Here is a 17616-nt window from a genome sequence, read left to right on the forward strand (position 1 = left end):
GCGGCCCTAGCCTGCTTGCTGGCGGTACTCGTTGTTCTGGTTATCATCACGAAAAACCCTCTCTGTTCGTTCGTTGATCGGGTGTCATCTTGTATTTTAAGCCGCGTTGGTTCCTGGGGGCGAGCGCAAAAACGGACGCCCCCAGGAACCACGCGGCTTATTTATAATACAAAATGGCGCCCGAACACCGAACGGAGAGGGTTTTCTGCAATAATAACACCGAGTACCGCCTGCAAGCTATGCGGCTCTGCTTTTTCGATGTTTATTTTGAAGTATGCATGCAAATTTTGCATAAATTAGAAGAAAGGGGATTTTTCGATTTTTTTATGCGCCATCTAACCCACACTAAAAGTATCTAAAGTCCTGTCCGTAAAAGAACGTCGCATTTTGATCATCAACATTTTTAACAGCGAATGGAGGACAACAACAATGCCAAGGCATTCTGGAGGACGAATGAATACAATCCTCCCAGGGAAAAGAAGTCGACAACTACTAAAAACATTTCTATTGACGGCCAGCTTTGCAGTGACTAGAAGATTGCAAACAGTTTTAATTGCTTTAAGCAAACCCTTAAAACTATTGTCGAGTTTCGTGAACTAGAGGGTTTATTATGATACTCGTGCGAATCGTACAAGTTTGTACACACATGTACAAACTACATGCATAAATTAACATAATGAATAACTATGGCGCGAAAGTCACGCAATACATGTCAGTCACTGGTTGTGTTACATCCCCCTCTTTATAATGTTCAAAGAGTTTAACAACATCAACGATAATAAATCTCTATTAACATATAACGTGTGATCAGTGTTCATTTAAATGTCCAATCTGTCTGGGGCTCTAACTGGTCTCCCAGATCTTGTGGTGTATCCAGTAGCTGTTGGACCAATCGCATGGGTTGGGGCATCTGGGATGTCGAGCGGTGTAGGAACATCAGGAGTCGGGGCAGTAAGACTTTCATCTGGCGCGAAGTGGTGATGAGGTCTTAGCTGAGACCTTGTGCGGCGATACACTCCTTCAGTTTCCTGGTTACGCACTATGTACGAGCGCGGCTCCTTAGCAGGCTTGAATACTGTAGCCTTTTGCCATGTCTTTGAGTGGTGGTCGAACATACGTACAGGCTGTCCAGGTTCAAATGGTGTCAGACTTGGTCCTGCAGTGCGGTTGTAATTCTGTTCCTGGGTTGTCTGGCGTCTGTAGAGGGTTTCCTTAACATCGCTCCCATCTCTGGTGTGCCCTCTGTGCCATTGGAAGTGTTGTTCTGAACTTCCGGTTTGTCAGAAGCTCAGCTGGCGACTTCAGGTTATGGTCAACTGGTGTTGTCCGGTAGGGCAGTAGACCAAGGTAAGGGTCTTCATTTTTCTCTTCGCATTTCGTCAGGATTTGTTTTACCGTCTGTACCATTCGTTCACCGAAGTCATTTGATTGTGCGTAATGCGGTGAGCTTAGAGTGTGCTCAATACCATAGGTGGTTACAAAGTCCTCAAACTCCTTTGAGCTATACTGTGGTCCTCCATCTGAGAGCAGTTGTGCTGGGATACCATGCTCTGAGAATATGCTCTTCAAGTGGTTGATAACAACAAGTGAGGTGGTGCTCCCCACGGCACTTCCTAACTTTCTGAATATCGGGAACTTACTGTACTGGTCTGCTACAAGCAAGTATGTTTTCCCTTTGTAGTCGAATAGGTCAGAGCTCACCTTTTGCCAGGGGTAACTCGGTGGCTCTAGCTGTAATATTGGTTGCTTCTGGTTGTGTCGTTGGTGCTTTTGACATGACTCGCAGGTCTTCACAAGGTTTACAACATCCTTGGTGATTCCTGGCCAAAACACAGTGGTGCGGGCTCTCAAGAGGCACTTCTCCTGGCCCAGGTGTCCCTTGTGTAGGGTATCCAAGATCTCTGGTCTCAGGGTAGGTTTTATAACAATCCTCTCTCCCTTGAGGACAAGGCCATCTTCTATTGTCAATTCTTCTCTGAAATTCCAGTAATCATAGAGCATACTGGGCACTTTTCTCTAGACTCTGGCTATCCTTTGCAGATGGTGTCTCTGAGTTGGCTTAGGGTTGGGTCACTAGTGGTCAGGTCTCTGATTTGCTGCAATTTTGCTGGTGAGGCTGCCAGTGTGTCAGTCACCTGGTGGATACTCAACTGGGGTAGCTGTCCCTTGGGCGGTGCCGGTTGAGGTGACAGTCTGGATAGTGCATCAGCAATTGGGACATCAGACCCCTTGACATACTTTATAGTGACGTCGGACTTGAGTGCCCGCAATACGGACCTCTGTAAACGAGCAGGACGTGAGGTTGTGGTCAGTGTTAACTGTACATTGCTTTCCATAAATGAAGTAGTGGAACCTCTCTAGTCCCCATACTACCCCGAGAGCCTCGCGCTCTATGTTACTATAGTTCTGCTCAGTCTCTGTGAGCGCCTTGGACGCGTAGCAGACAGGTTGTCCACCTTGTAGGAGGACAGCGCCAACACCTTTCAGAGATGCATCTGTCTGTATGACTGTCTCTTCCTTAGGGTCGAAATATCGAAGTACTCCTAGGGATGATATCTCTTCCTTCACCTTCTTGAATGCTTCATCGTGTTCGGGTCCCCATAAGAATACACTTTCCTTCTTTGTGAGCTCTCGTAAGGGTGCTGTCAAGGTGGCAAGTTGCCCTGAATACCTTGTGAGGTAGTTGACTAAGCCTAAGAAGCTCTGAAGGTTCTTAGTGTCTTTGGGTTCTTCCATGTCTAGGATCGCAGACACTTTCTTGTTGTCTGGGCGGACCCCTTCCGGACTCCATGTGTGTCCGAAAAAACTAACTTCATTGCACTTGAACTGAAGCTTTTCAGCATTGAACACAATCCCCTTCTCTTGGACTCTCTCCATGAGGTCTGTCAGGTTTCGGTCATGCTCCTCTTCAGTGGACCCATACACGAATATGTCATCGGCAATGCCGGTCACGCCATTCAGGCCTTCAAGGGCTGAACCGAGTTGTCGTTGGAAAATATCCTGCGATACTACCAGTCCAAATGGGAGTCTGGAAAACTTGAACCTTCCAAATGGTGTTCCAAACGTTGTGAGGTATGAACTTCCGTTGTCCAGGGGAACGTGCCAGTACCCTTTCTTTGCATCGATCAAGGTGAAGTACTTGGCGTCACATAGTTGTGTCACTACTTCGTCAACCGTCTTGGTGTAGTGGTGTTCTCTCTTGATCCACTTATTCAAGTCCCGGGGGTCCAGGCAGACTCGGATCTTTGTGATCTCCCCCTTGTCATTGGTTGTCTCTGTCAACACAATGCTATTCACCCAGTCTGTGGGTGTGTCCACAGGTTCTATGATACCTTCAAGCATCTTCACCCAGTCTGTGGGTGTGTCCACAGGTTCTATGATACCTTCAAGCATCTTGTCGATTTCTTGCTTGTACAATTCACGGAGGTGGACTGGTACCGACCTGGGTGGGTGGATAGCAGGTTCTGCTCCCAGTCCCTCAAAGCGATCTTTGTAGCTGTTCACTAATTTTCCCTTTGTGAGTGAGGTGTGCATGTTGTCATGTTGACTATGGGATTGGGCCTTGGGGGCTTTGTCAAGGTTAAGGTTGTACTTCACCAGCTCGAGATCATCACATGTCTTGCAGCCAATTATGGCAGGACCTGATACTTCAGTAACATTGAATGTTATTTCTTTAACTTGACTCTTGTGGTGCACATACAATTGACACTGCCCCAGGTTCGAGATTTCATGTCCACCGTAGGATATGATTTTGCAGCCAGGTTTCTCCAGCTGTCTTTTTTTTCCGGGAATAGGCACTCAATGTCCTTCTTTGCAATGACATTGAGTTCTGCGCCAGTATCGATTCTAAATACAATAGAAGTGGTATTCTTGTGGTGTGGTTTGGAAGTGAACTGCAATTCCGTCGTTACACGGTTGCGGTTTTCTAGCTGGAAGATGCTTTCAATTCCGCTTGGGCTATTTTCATTAGTGCTGGTTTCTGCCACTAGAGTTCCTAAGAAAACTCTTTCATCACAATTTTCATCATCAAGTGAATGGACAAATTTTTTTTGGGTGTGAAGCACATGTGCTGAAAATGTCCAGTTTTGTGGCAGGCAAAGCACTCTGAATCAATAGCTGGGCATTTCTGTCCCTTTTTGTAGGGTGTATTTCCACATCTTCAACATTTATCTGGTGTGTGGTGCTGAGCGGATGCGCCCTTTTCATCACCAGGCTTCTTGTTGGATCTATTTACTGGGGTGGTTTTACCTTTTCGTTGCTTTCTAGCTTTGTTGTTGTTCTGGATGATGTTTACCTCTATCTGATTCTGGGGGTTGCTCATGGCGTTCATTTGTAGCCGTGTCGCCTCCTCAGTGTGGGCGATTTCCCTGGCTCTCTTGAAGGAGAGGGAATTTCCTTCGGCGATGCACTTCTTTCGTACCGCGTCGGAGTCGGCTCCAAAAACAAGAGAATCTCGCATTAGCTCATCGTGTAAGTCGGTGGGAAAACCACTATTCTGGATAAGTAGCTTTGCCTCAGTGAGGAATTCGTCTAGCGGCCTGTTGTTTTGTTTCAGGGATCTTAGGTAAAATCGATTTAGTAAGTGGTTGGATTGTGGTTTCACGTGCTCTTCGAAACGCTTCCAATATTCGGCCAATTTGTTCGCCTCTTCTGTGCTCAAATTCCATGTATTAAACAAGTCAAGGCCATAATCTCCCGTCCAGAGGAGTAAATATCTACACTTCTGTTCCTCCGACCTCTGTTTTAGCGGCCCGTCAAATAATAATTCACATTTCTGGCGAAAACGTTTGAACTTCAATTCAATGTCGGGGCTCGTGGTCCAGTCTATTTTGGCAGTTTCAAATCCGATCAAATCGCTCATTTCGCTGGCTTGTACCAAAGAACGATTGGAATAAACTCACGTTTTTCTTTCTCCTTCCAGTCTGTGACTTCTAGAAGATCCCGCTACTGACAGCCATGTCGAGTTTCGTGAACTGGAGGGTTTATTATGATACTCGTGCGAATCGTACAAGTTTGTACCCAAGTACAAAGTCACGCAATACATGTCAGTCACTGGTTGTGTTACAACTATCACTATGCAGAGACGTGCGGGGTTTTCGATTAGATTTGATCGTTTAATACCCGACTTTAAGTTCCAACCGGTGAGGGAGGCATTTGTCCTTGAGTCCATCAACCGTCTAAAGGAAGAGAAAACTAGCGGATAAATAACATCTCCCCGCGTCTGGTGCTAGCGAAGTTATTGTAAAGCCCCTGACATACATCATGCATCGCTATCGCAAGGAGGTGGACCCCTATTTTTAAGAAGGGTGTATCCACTGACATTTACAATTATCGTCCCATTTCCGTCCTTTCAGCGGTGTCCAAGATCCTCGAAAAGGCCGTCCATTATTAGCTCTATAGTTTTCTGGTTGCGCACAAGCTGCTGAGCCCTTTTCAGTGTGCTTTCAAGAAACAGCATTACACTGAAACAGCTGTGTTAGCTTTCTCGGACTTCATCAGGAGAGGAATGGATCAAGGCTTTCTAACAGGGGTAGTATTTATAGATATGCGTAAGGGATTGAACTCGGTGGACCACGACACCTTACTTTAAAAGCTGGTAGCGTACGGCCTTAAGAACTCTGAAATCGACTGGTTCAGGCACTATCTAAGTAACCACGAGCAGGTTGTCGGCTATGCAAGAGAGATCTCATACCCATGTTCCATTTCCTTCGGCGTGCCTCAAGTTCAATCCTTGGCCCACTGTTGTTTGTGCTGTTTGTGAACGATTTACCCACAGTTCTCGAGAAATGAAAGATCTTGATGTATGCGGACAACACTGTAATATGCTTTACTGATAAGGACTCTAGTGCAATCAGTAGTGCTCGGACTAACGAACTAAACACTATAAATATTTTTTTACACATCAAGGCAAAACAGAGTGTGTGCTGTTCGGTTCAAGCCCGAAATTTTCGTCAGCCTACTTTTCTGTTTCAATTAATGAAAATCCAATCAAAAGAGTACATAAATATAAATATCTTTGGGTAATTCTAGATGAAACCCTTTCTTGAAAAGCACATGTAAAGAGTCTTATCGCTAAGGCAGGTAGAATAGTTGGTCGCATCAGGAAAAACATCAGTACGGCCTCCGCAAATACAATATACAAATCGCCTATCAGGCCAGTTCTAGATTACTGTGCCCTGGTTCCAGAGCCTCGAACGTCTCTCTATTTAAAGGTCAGCGAGGTTGTGGCCACTAAATAGAGAGACGCACGAGGCTCTGGAACCAGGGTAAGATTACTGCGACACAGTATATGGACCTGCTGCGGTCTCACCAATACCAAAAGCAAAGAAAAGATTTAAAGAAGGGCTGCACGTATTATAATGAAATCAGATAGGTAACAATGTCATATGTATGTGACATTGAAACCGTTTTTCCGTTGTAAAATAAAGACATCTATCTTTCTAACAACAAGGAAATTTACATGCCTCTATTTTCGCCTATTTAATATCCGCAAAAACATGTCTTAAGGGTGTACTGACATCATTCTGTTGCTAAAGAAAATTGAATATAGCATAAAAGCCTTGTAGAAAGTCATATGGGTCTGATATTTGCCAAGTTGACCACCACAAGTGTGCTGACTATTCTGATGACGTTACCCCATGACATCATCTTGTGACGTCATAGATACAGAAAAAACAAATATTTAAGGAAAACATGCTCGAAAATAAATATTGAATACGTTTTATGAATCTTGAGAGATGGGCGCATTAAGCCAAGCATGCGTTTTAGAAATGATTGAGGTATGAGTCTTTAATGATTTTTCAAAGGTCCTGAAATCCAGATTATTTGATATAATGTTCTGTTAGATAAACGCTAAATCCACGCTTGGCTCTTCAAAGGAGATTTTCAAAAAAGGAATACTGAAAAAATATTGCTTTTTGAAATAGTTTGGCGAAAATAAAAGTTTTTTTCACAAAAACGCAGAACCAGAAGTGAAACAAAGCCCGCGCGTGCACAGTCGGCCTGCTTAGACACACAGATCTCACATGATGAAATTGTTATGCAGTTTAAAAACAAATCCCAAAAGTGTTTCATGGTATTTATACTTCTAAAGAACCATATTCTTCATGTCATGATCAAAATGGAAAAAGTATTTTAAAATTCTGACACAGCGCGCTACTTTGAAATAAAATTTTCAGTGCATGCGCGAGCGTTTAAAACCGGTGTTTGCAGCGCGCTCAGGTAGTGAAAAATATACCCTGCTAGCAGAGGCTTTTCCCTTGTATCTCTCTTTACATTGGCCTGTTTATTCGCGATTCGGTGTGAGCGCGGCGTGTTTTGTTTTTGTTTTGCCCGGGCAAGTAAACAACTTAGCTACGCGACATACTCAGACGAGAACGACTACGATCAAAGAGTCACAGAGGAGAAAGCTTTGCTCACAGGGTATAAAAAAAACTTCAAAACAAAACACGTATTCAAAACACGTTGGCTTTAAATCTTCATATCGACTCTTAGGAGAAGTTCAAGGTCAAATCAAGACAACAGATATAAATAGACGTCATTTTAGCTCTCTCACACCCAGGAGGGAATTACTTTCTACTTCAAAATATGTGTTTAAAACATTATTGTGAATTCCAGCATATCAATAAGTTTGTTTGCAAGGATATGAGAGGCGTGCAGATGGGGCGGTATCGGAAACTAAATCATTTACCTACATGAACCACTGAAAAAACCTTAAACTCTAGAACTCGTAGAATCAATTATGTCTCGACCTTGACCGATAAGTCTAGGCTAAAAAAACAAGTTATGGTAAAGGAGCCTTTAAGCGAACTAATAAAATTGTATGTTGTAAAATACAAAATAGATTGGTGTTTTTTTTTTTTTCGCAAATGTCTGGTCACGTTTGCCATGCACACGTAACGCAACTAACTACGTGCTATAAACAGCAGTGACGTATACATGACCTGTGTACGGACCGCCGCCGTCTCTTCTCAACCGAGCCGGATAAATTTTTGACAGCAAAATAAAGCTGGGATAGTCCTTTCCGCCCTTCGGAACAGGAGATCGGTAAGTATTGGACCTTATTCTATTGTAGCCAATTACTGCTTGGATCAAGCAAGTACTGTAGAAATTTGATAATCATATATACAAGCAAAATATAACAATTTACAACCATAATCGGTGTTTTGACAGGAGGTGGAACTGTTGCGTTCGAATCCAGATTTCCACCAAACCAACCATGAATCTGTGAATTTGCATTTACATCAACTACATTGTTGGCTATTGCAGACAGTCTAGTTTTGATAAAATCGGTCGAAATGTCTAGTGTCTACAAGTAGAAAAGCCATTGCGAGATCATTGTTATTTGGGAATCGCCATTTTGGCGATACGCGACGCACACGCGGACGTGACGATTTGTTGGGGTTAAATGCTATTTAACAGCGTAACCTCGTAAGTGAAGCTTCTTCCTATGTAAGCCAGAAGTATCATGTCCACAGCCTCTAATATTCTTGTAACCCTTTTCGGATCTTGACTCTAACAAGTTGTGTTTTTATTTTTATTTTAGAAAAGCGAGGAGCGACGAATCGGGCAATTCCATGTGCTCACATTTGCTTTTCTAATTGAACAACCGACCGTCTGATCTATTTTCAAGGATGTCGACAGAGGAGGAATTCCAAAAAGGACAGGGATCTGTGGATTCTGAAGATTCTCTTGAGGCGGATTTCGACATTGATTCGTTTATCGACGATGAATTTTCTTCCATAAGTGCCGCTATGTTTGAGCACGAAGAACTCGAAGCGGCGGAAAAGGAATGTCCTCCCGAAGGAGAGTCACACTTGGCCAAGCAGCTGAAAAGCCTTAGAGAGTCCTTTTCAGATTCAAGTGGTGGTTTCAAAGCGCTGAAACCGAGTGTAAGGTTTCAGGGGGTTGATGAACCTGGTCCGTCGAGTGTTTGTTGTGAGGCTTGTATAAAGCTACGAGAAAGCAAAGAATCCACACCGGCGCAGGAAACAAGTGCAGAGCGTGAAAATAGAGAGGTTATTTCAGGTAAAGAATCAAATAATAGAAATCTAAACTCTGTTATATTATGTTATCAGGCATTGTCATATTTTGCATGAAAAATATGCATTGTTGATGTACAAATTTGGTGCGACTTTTGACGTAAAAAGGGACAACTTTCACAAGAAAAGTTTTTATTTTGTTTGTACTTAAAGTTAGACATTTTTATATATAAAACCTTGTCTTAGAAATTTCTTTATTTATAACCGGTGTTTGTTGTTGTTAGTCGCGATCAAAATTCACCATAGTTAAGTAACTATGAATTCACTGATCAGCACTTTTTATAATGCATATTTTATGAGCTGTTTTTGTGCTGTCAACGCGGACCTATACTTCCGGTATGCAATTTTGCTTCCGGAAAACTTATACAAAAACAATAAACAATGTTATAACTCGAAATTCTTCTGTTCTCGATACCAAAATGCAATATCTTTTGCCGAAATGACTTCTAAACCATGCTGTTTCTGAAGGAAAACAGAAAATCTTTTTTTTTTCAAAAATGCATGAAGTAAAAGGGTGTCTACAAAACGAAGACCTAAAACCTAAAACCTGTGACCCCAAAAGCTACGACCCCAAAAGCAACGACCCCCAAAATTTTGCCGTTATTATTTAGCCTAACTTGTTTCCCAAAATGGCTACACGGCGTGGAAGTTTCACGTGGAATCAGTGATCCTTATGAGATAATAAGCTTATTCAATTTGTTTTTTAATTGGGAAAAAGGGAACTACTTGTGGTCGTTTCTTAAAACGCCGATAAACTCAGAAACCGGAATGTCACCCGGTAAACATTTTCGGGTGTTTCTTCCAAAATCTTAATTGCCCGCTAACTTACGGGAAATCGCTCCATGTTCTAGTTGTGTCGAGTTGTAGAAAGTTTTCATCACAGAGAAAACCATTCCACTGCCCGGTATAAAGTGGGCCAATCAAGGCTTATATCATTTTATCAGATTTCCTTCCAACCAATCAGGTTTCATCTCTGTCAAATGATTTGACATTTAGCTGTCACAGTGCGCCTAAAAATATAAACAGCTTTGCGAAATTATTAGAAGTTTTTCTACAAAATGAGACTTTATGTACTTGTTCTTGTCTTTCTTTCGAAAAATGTCGATGCCACAGCAATTTTTAGGGTGCAAGTTGTCTACAGACATCGACAAAACTAGGATTTCAATAACTATTTAGCCAATCTATTCATAAAGTTTGGAAATTATAATTTACTTGTCGGGAACCCGTATCGGCACGCTAGGCAAAAGCTTTGTTTTGATAAACACTCTTCCTCGCTAGGGATTTCGAAAACTTTTCTGGGGACATTTTTCTAAATTACCGGTAATTGCCGGGTCTGTTAGGTTACCGGGAGAGTTTTTGGGATAATTTTTCGGGCAAAGGAGCGTGTCTGAAAAATGTGTGCAACTACAATTTTTAATGGGACAATCAAACGACGATTAAAAATAGTTCATTGGCGCGCACATGAGAATATTTCCTCCATATGAAACTTTCGCGCTGTGTAGCCATTTGGGAAACAAAATAATAACTGTAATTTTTTTGGGGGGGTCGTAGCTTTTGGGGTCACAGGTTTTAGGTATTAGGTTTTAGGTCTTCGTTTTGTAGACACCCTGAAGTAAAAACAATTTGATCCACTATTCTAAATAAAAACGTGGATAAACAGGATGTTTGAGTAAGTTATCCAATAATCTACAAAGTTAATCTGTTTCTTTTTTAATCTCGAAAATAGGTATTTATTTGTTATTATCTGTCCTAATTGAAGGTCATTGTTTTTAATGAAGTATTCTCTGTTTGATTATCAGTGCCTGACATCCGTAGCTCCATAGTGTCTGATGAGATCATAGTTGATTTACGTGAGGATATTGGTAGTTGCTGGAAAACATTAGGTGCCTGTTTAGGAATCAACAATTCAAAGTTGATGAACATTGATGCAGACATTCCCAACAGTGCAGAAAAAGGACAAAAATTACTTTTGGCATGGAAACAACAGCAAGGCCATGGCGCTACTGTTGGTTGTCTGGAACAAGCTCTGTTGAGAACAAAACGTAAAGATATAGCTGACTTCTTAGCAGGTAATGTATACTCCTTTGTGTGGCAAACATCCATGTCCATTGGCTAATTCAAGCCATAAGATATAAGCAATCAGATATTCAACTTCTATCTTGGGAGTATATTTTAATGTTTTTTTTTTCTTTTTGTAAATAAACCGATGGGTTTCCAATTGTAAATAATGACAAAGGAGTGGTCGAACGACATTATTCTTTAAAGTATAAGTTAAATATCACAGTTCTCATTTCATTCTTCTAGAGGAGGAGGGTTAGCATATACAGTATAATGCATGCAGCTGGCTCAGTTTTGGTTTTCTTTTGTTTGAAGTCAAGTTTATGTTGAATATGGTTTGCTAATTGCTGATTTTGATACATTTTTGACACTATTATGTACAGATGGACTTTATATCATAGCTTTATCCTAACTTGGACAAAAATCTTGTGAAATCGGGCGAAATACAGTAAATATGTGAAAAAACAAACAAGAGAGCCAATCCTGGTGAATACAGAGTATGTATTACCCTGGGTACCAGAGGCTCCAAGCTTCACGGAGACAACGATTTGAGTAAAGCAAAAGAGCTCTTTCGCTTTGCTCAAATTGTTGTCACCACGAAGCTCGGAGCCTCTGGTACCCAGGGTAAGAATGTATGAACATTTTCACAAAAATTAGGCTTGTGATGAGGTTCAAAATCTTGTGGCACCCTCCTAATGCGGGTGAGTTGAAAGCCATGTGACATTGTCTTGTTGTTTCAGATCTTTGTCATCAAAATGTACTTCAAGAATTTTTTTTGTTTTTCTAGCTTTACAGGCCCATAACTAAAAGTTCCACTTATGAGCAAAGTCGAATTTAATCATGCAGAATAACTTTTAGATGCAAAAGTTTGGTTTGAACACCTTATATTGAGTGGATGGAAATAGATTGAGAATACTTCTTTTGGGTTTTGTAGCATGCTCAGTCGCATAGTTTAAAGCAACTAGATCCTTTGCATATAATCTGTTTCACAGAAAATGGGCTCCTTTCTATTTGTCCCACTTGGATAAAGTAAACAGGTATATTTTTCGCTTGTTTGTGTTATTAAAATTTCCTTCTTTTTCTTCAAGCGTACAAGTGCCCCATTAACCTTTATTTTTACCTGAACATTCACTACTAGCTATTCTAATGGTTTGTTTACTCTATTAGCCACCCTTGCTTCAATGTCTCTGTCCAGTCTTTTTCTCGAATATCCCTTTTTTCAGGACTTAAACTAACTTTCCCTCAAAAACTTTCCCCTGGTCTTATTGCAGAGCTTGCAGGGCTATCTACACTTGAGGCCCAAGGAATAAGGTCCCTCAATCAGCCCCTCAACCTCAACATTAGAGTTAGTCTCACTACTGACCATGAGAACCCAGAAACCATTCAACCTGTAAGTATTCAGTACATATGCAGTCTTACAGTATGGCTTAATGCAGCTTCAAACAGTCATATATAAATTAGATATAGGAAAAATACATACCCTGCATGTGAAACCGTCTATCACTTCTGACAAAAAACCTAAGGGTAAAATGGACATTCCTTGAAACTGCCATAAAAGAAAACAACCATCTTTTTGCACTAGGCTAACAGGCACATAGCTAGAAGAAAGCACACCTCCTCTTGGCAGCCTAACACCAGGGGCGTAGCCAGAGGGTGGCCTAGGGGGCCCGCCCCCCCTTTTACCAGCCAAAAATACAGTAAATGTATGAGACATTATCTAAAATACAGGAGAAAATGCCTTGAAAGTCCCTTTTTGGTCCCCTCCTGTTAAAAATCCTGGTTACACCACTGAACACACAAATTGGATAGCCAAATCTCAGGCTAATGCTGATGTCTTGTACTTTTCCAGGTTCTTCTTTGTGAGGACATTCTGGGAAGAAAATATCTGGTCAAGGAAATAACCGATGGGGATAACTGGAAAGTTGAAAAGGTATGTGTAATCAGTCCTGGAATATCTTCTAAATAATTTACAATATATATATTCCATATAAACAAGTTTTATTGCCAAAAGTGTACTTAAAACATGATGGAAGGGGGTTCTGCCAAAAAATTTTATACATAAGATTTTCAACCTCATTTTTTTGTACTATTCACTTGCCTTTTTCACCTTTTTACACCTTTTTATAATTTACTGAAAGGTATTTATTTTGTACATCGGGTAAATCACCCCCCAGAAAATGCCCATAAAATATTTACACCCAAGCAGTAGAAGCCAATGCAACATTTCCATACTATGGACAAACTCCCAAAATATGTTGGGTACCCCTGTGAGTCATATAAGCACCCAAAGACATATGTGCCCCTCCCCCCTGGGTACATACCTGTATCCCTAATAGCTAACAAAGAATATTTGCATTAGATTGTTGACGATGAACGAGTTCTTGAAAGGATGATTACAGCAGCTCGATACTCCAAGAAAACCAAGGAACAACGGCGACAGGAAAGTTTGAAACGAGTATCCGCCGAACTTTCACAACTGAGGAAAAGAATTCAGAAAGTTACTCTAAGTAGTGATGATAGTGACTGCGATATATCCCCAAGAGAGGAGCTGCCACAGCAAATACTGTCCACCAAAACTAAGGAAAACAATTTATCATCTGCAGATTTATCTGAGCTTCTAAGGACTTGTGAGTTTCAAAGTGACAGCTGGCAGCGGATGTATAGGGTTTTAATCAAGCTTATTGGGGAGGTTGGTCCGCTTGATGGTAATTCAAGGTGCCTTAAACAACTCTCTGATTTTACCAATGAGCTGCGTGACCAGGAGAATAAATTGTTTCCCAAGATAGAGCAGTTGGAACAAGTACAAAAGCAGTTGGATAAAGATCAGCTTGTAAGACTTGCCAGCTTACAGAAATGGAGGCAAACTCAAAATCAGCAAGTAGATGGGATTGAAAAACTCTTGACAAGCTTGCTGGAACAAGGAAACATAAGGCTAACTAGAGTAAGTATTCAACAATTTTTATATGCTTTGCTTATGTTTTCTTTTTTTTTTTTTTTTGGGGGGGGGGCATAAAAAATTGATCGAAACGAAAAAGGCAACAGCGGTTTTCAAAACAATGTGCACATGGTTCTGGTAGGGGTCGTTGGGGTTTGCGGTATTGGCCTTTTTTGGCACGAAATTGCGGTAAAAGAGCAAAAGACATGCGATGATGCGGTATTTCGAAACACTGAGGTATCGCGGTAAAAAAATAATTATTTAGGCTAGCCGGGATTTGCCCGTGGTACGGGATGATCTAGCGGGAAAACTGGGAAATGTCGGTGTGTTGCGCATGATCTTCAAAACCTCGTCCTTCTGTGCGGTATGCGATATTTCCTTTTTTTATGCGGTATTGTATTGAAAATGGTGTTCGGTATTGCTGTAATTAGACCCCCCAACGTCCTCCTGGTTAATTAAGCTTAGTGATGTTTAGCTGTTTTCAGTTTTCGAAAAAATAACACCAGCTCACCGCTTTGTCAGTATGTGTGCGCATGTGTTCTGATCTGCGCTATACGGACCGCTTCAAACGGTTGTCACTTGCGTCCTTGTGAGGACAATGAGAACTAATCTATCTAGAATACATACCAACCTTTGTTTGACTATCTTTTATCCTCTAGAAACAACAAAAGGCGCAGAATCGCAAGTCCGAGCCTATTCTAAGCAGATTGACACCAGGGAAGAATGGGAGACGTGTAAGTGATAATCTGTTATTGAAAATATCCCGCCTGTCTCTATTAACCTACTCCTTCTGGTCTTCGTCACCAGATGTGTCGATGACGTCACCAGCATTGCGCACGTGAGTGCGACGTAATAAATGTATTTTGGGATGGTGGTGGTGGGGGTTATGTGTCACATTTTCTGTTATAGTGTAGAAAAGAAAATTCATATGAAAGGACTTTAAAACAACGACAGAAAAATATTTAGAACAGCAAAATTTGATAGAATTGTAAAAGCTTCTAGGCATTACAGGCTTACTAATTTTTTACCGAGGGACGTTTATTGGGCGAGGATTCAATCAAGAAACAGTCAGTCTCCCTTTCTCGAGAAACATACGACCATTATCAGAGTTTTTTGTGCTCATACCTTCAACAGCAGTGCCGTGGCAGACCTCGAAATATTGGGGGGGGGGGCACAATACAGAAGCATTACGATCATATTGGGGGCACGGCCACTCTCCTACTGGGGGGTACGTGCCCCCAGTGCCCCACCCCCTGCTACGGCCCTGAACAGAGACATTTTAATCAGTGTTAACTGGGCAATACTTTTTTTTCCTTCAGCGATCAAGAACTGAAACCTCCGAAAGCAGAAGCGCTTACCTCAACAGTCTGAGTGACGTCAGAGAGGGGCGACAACCGGTCATTTCATCTCCAATATGTGCACGACAGATGCAGGTTATGGAAAGATAATGCATAGTTTTCACATCAGCAGACATTAATGTGGCACGTTCTAGTGCCAACTGAAGAACTAAGAAAACTGAGTAGATATTCGGTAAAGTTTTGTTTTGATTGCTGATGATGACCAATGCTGGTGATGATGATGCTGATGATGACTAGATAATTAGACAACAACGATGATTATACGAAAGATAGTGACATCAAGATAATGATGTCAGTGATGTCGATGTGTAAAGCCATCAGTCCACGTTGTGAGGAATTTGAGACTGACACTAAAGACGGCTTCACGGTAGATACTACTTAGTCTTGTTAAGTCTGAGCTCTCCACAAGCTGTATATAATATGTGAAAAGCTGATTATTTTGAAATTAAATGAAATACTTGAAAGACCTTTGCTATGTTTAAGTTATGTAAATAGCCGCCATCAGAATAAGTTCTGTTGTATTATTGAACTCTCTGCTTGCTCTGATCTACCATTGTTACAGTCTCATTACTGATTAAAGAACGTCGATAGATCACCCCTTTGTAATTGTTTACATCTATAAATATAACGATCGGAAGGAAACTTCAAATTAACCATACACAAACTCTGGTACTTTATCTTCTGTATTTTCATTGAAAGGATCTCAATGATCCCCTTTGGGAGTCATTTTGAGGGACCATCAAAGGCGACTTGCTCTTATAAATCTTGTAACTTTTCGGGTGCCAAACTATATAACGTGGGGGAGGGGGGGTCAAGGTGATAAATGGTCTACCGAGTTCCCGGACGTGATGAGAACAAGAGCGCGTCGGTTGTGCACCTGATTCCACAACATGTACAACAGTACATGCCATAGATACTATGGGGAATTTGTTAGCCTACGTGTACAGCCTTTGCTTTGCATTTCTAAAGGATTTTTTAGAATCCATGTACATGGACACACCCCTTTTCATGGATGTTTATGTACAGTGCACGTACTGCACACATGGACACACTCTTTATCATTCATTGATATGCATTTAGGAAGTGCCCGAGTCCACCGTCCGACCCTGGTGCTCGCCTGGGACCATTTTATAAACTCACCATCCGCCCTCCTTTCCTTGGCGGTATATTTTAAATTTTTCTTTCAAATGAACGTACGCTATTTACTTTTACATGGTCAAGTGATACATGTATAGCCAGCGATTATTTGAAAAAAGACGGTATCTGATTTTACGGACATTCTTTACTTGCCTGCCAGAGTATTATGCTCCGGGAGACCTGGACATACTATTATGATACACTATAATTTGGTTACATGAAGTAGTCACAGTGAAATAAGTTCCGCTGCTTGATCGGCTGCTCACCACAGACATACCATTTTACAATTACTATGCGAAGACTCGCATTTACTGGATGTCTTCATTTATAACTGGATGATCTCTGGCTATTTAGAAAGGGAACTGTTTTATATTTTACAAACCAAGACCAAGAGGAGTACACTAATAGAAGGATAGATGGAAAGCGTGCCAAGTCTTATGAATCCCGCTTGAATTTCGAAACAGCGCACGAAGTCGATGTTGTCCTCAGTTTACTACGAAGATTATTTGAAGAAAGAGGAAAGAAAACGATGGGTAAAATACTGGGCTTTATTAAAAGGCGAGACAATGTATTTTTACCCATCTGAATCCAGTCTAAAAGACGAATTGGTTGAGAAAATAGCTATTAATTCGTGTTCACGCTGTCTGTTGCTGAAACGAAGGAGCTCCAGCTATCGGTTTCGTTTGATAACAGCTAATCACACGAATCACACGGTGAATTTGAAGTGTGATTCTAGTCTGCAAAGACATTGTTGGATTCATATGCTTTATTTAGCCAGAAGGGGAAAACCACCAGAACCGCTGCCGAGAACACTCGACATGAAATGTTGTTATTATCAATGTGAGAAAACGATGGTGGAAAACAGAGACCGGACTTTGGATTTAGGAAATGGGAGTTTAATGGAAGAAGAAAAATTTGAGCCTTCTGCGAATTTCAAATCTAACAAGGAAATCAATTCGAATGCAGATAAAAGGATTTTAAATAAAGAAGGGAAAGACAAAGAATATGTAATAGCAAGGAATGAAGGTTCTACTTTCAAAAGCAGGAGATCAAAAACTTGTTTGCTTTGCAATGGAAAATTGAAAAC

The 17616-nt window shown here is 41.3% G+C and overlaps 2 protein-coding genes across 4 annotated transcripts; one reads left to right on the plus strand and one right to left on the minus strand.

The window, feature by feature from the left end:
• Window positions 1–584: 584 nt before the first annotated feature.
• On the minus strand, window positions 585–2011 carry LOC116601583 (uncharacterized protein K02A2.6). Its single transcript, XM_048721158.1, has one exon. It carries the CDS (start codon window positions 1999–2001, stop codon window positions 1213–1215), a length of 789 nt encoding a protein of 262 aa, XP_048577115.1. The 5' UTR covers window positions 2002–2011; the 3' UTR covers window positions 585–1212.
• Window positions 2012–7938: 5927 nt separating this feature from the next.
• On the plus strand, window positions 7939–15987 carry LOC5517988. Of its 3 annotated transcripts, XM_032362598.2 has the most exons (9): window positions 7939–8046; window positions 8546–9027; window positions 10841–11110; window positions 12371–12489; window positions 12949–13029; window positions 13459–14040; window positions 14694–14768; window positions 14842–14872; window positions 15354–15490. In XM_032362598.2, exons 2-8 carry the CDS (start codon window positions 8634–8636, stop codon window positions 14851–14853), a joined length of 1533 nt encoding a protein of 510 aa, XP_032218489.2. In that variant the 5' UTR covers window positions 7939–8046; window positions 8546–8633; the 3' UTR covers window positions 14854–14872; window positions 15354–15490. The 3 variants fall into 3 exon arrangements, with proteins under 3 accessions (XP_032218489.2, XP_032218487.2, XP_032218488.2); XM_032362596.2 differs by lacking the exon at window positions 14842–14872 and having other exon boundaries at window positions 15354–15987; XM_032362597.2 differs by lacking the exons at window positions 7939–8046; window positions 14842–14872 and adding an exon at window positions 8129–8430 and having other exon boundaries at window positions 15354–15987.
• The last annotated feature ends 1629 nt before the right edge of the window (window positions 15988–17616 follow it).

The sequence above is a fragment of the Nematostella vectensis genome, chromosome 13 (genome assembly GCF_932526225.1).
Source record: "Nematostella vectensis chromosome 13, jaNemVect1.1, whole genome shotgun sequence".
Taxonomy (NCBI): domain Eukaryota; kingdom Metazoa; phylum Cnidaria; class Anthozoa; order Actiniaria; family Edwardsiidae; genus Nematostella; species Nematostella vectensis.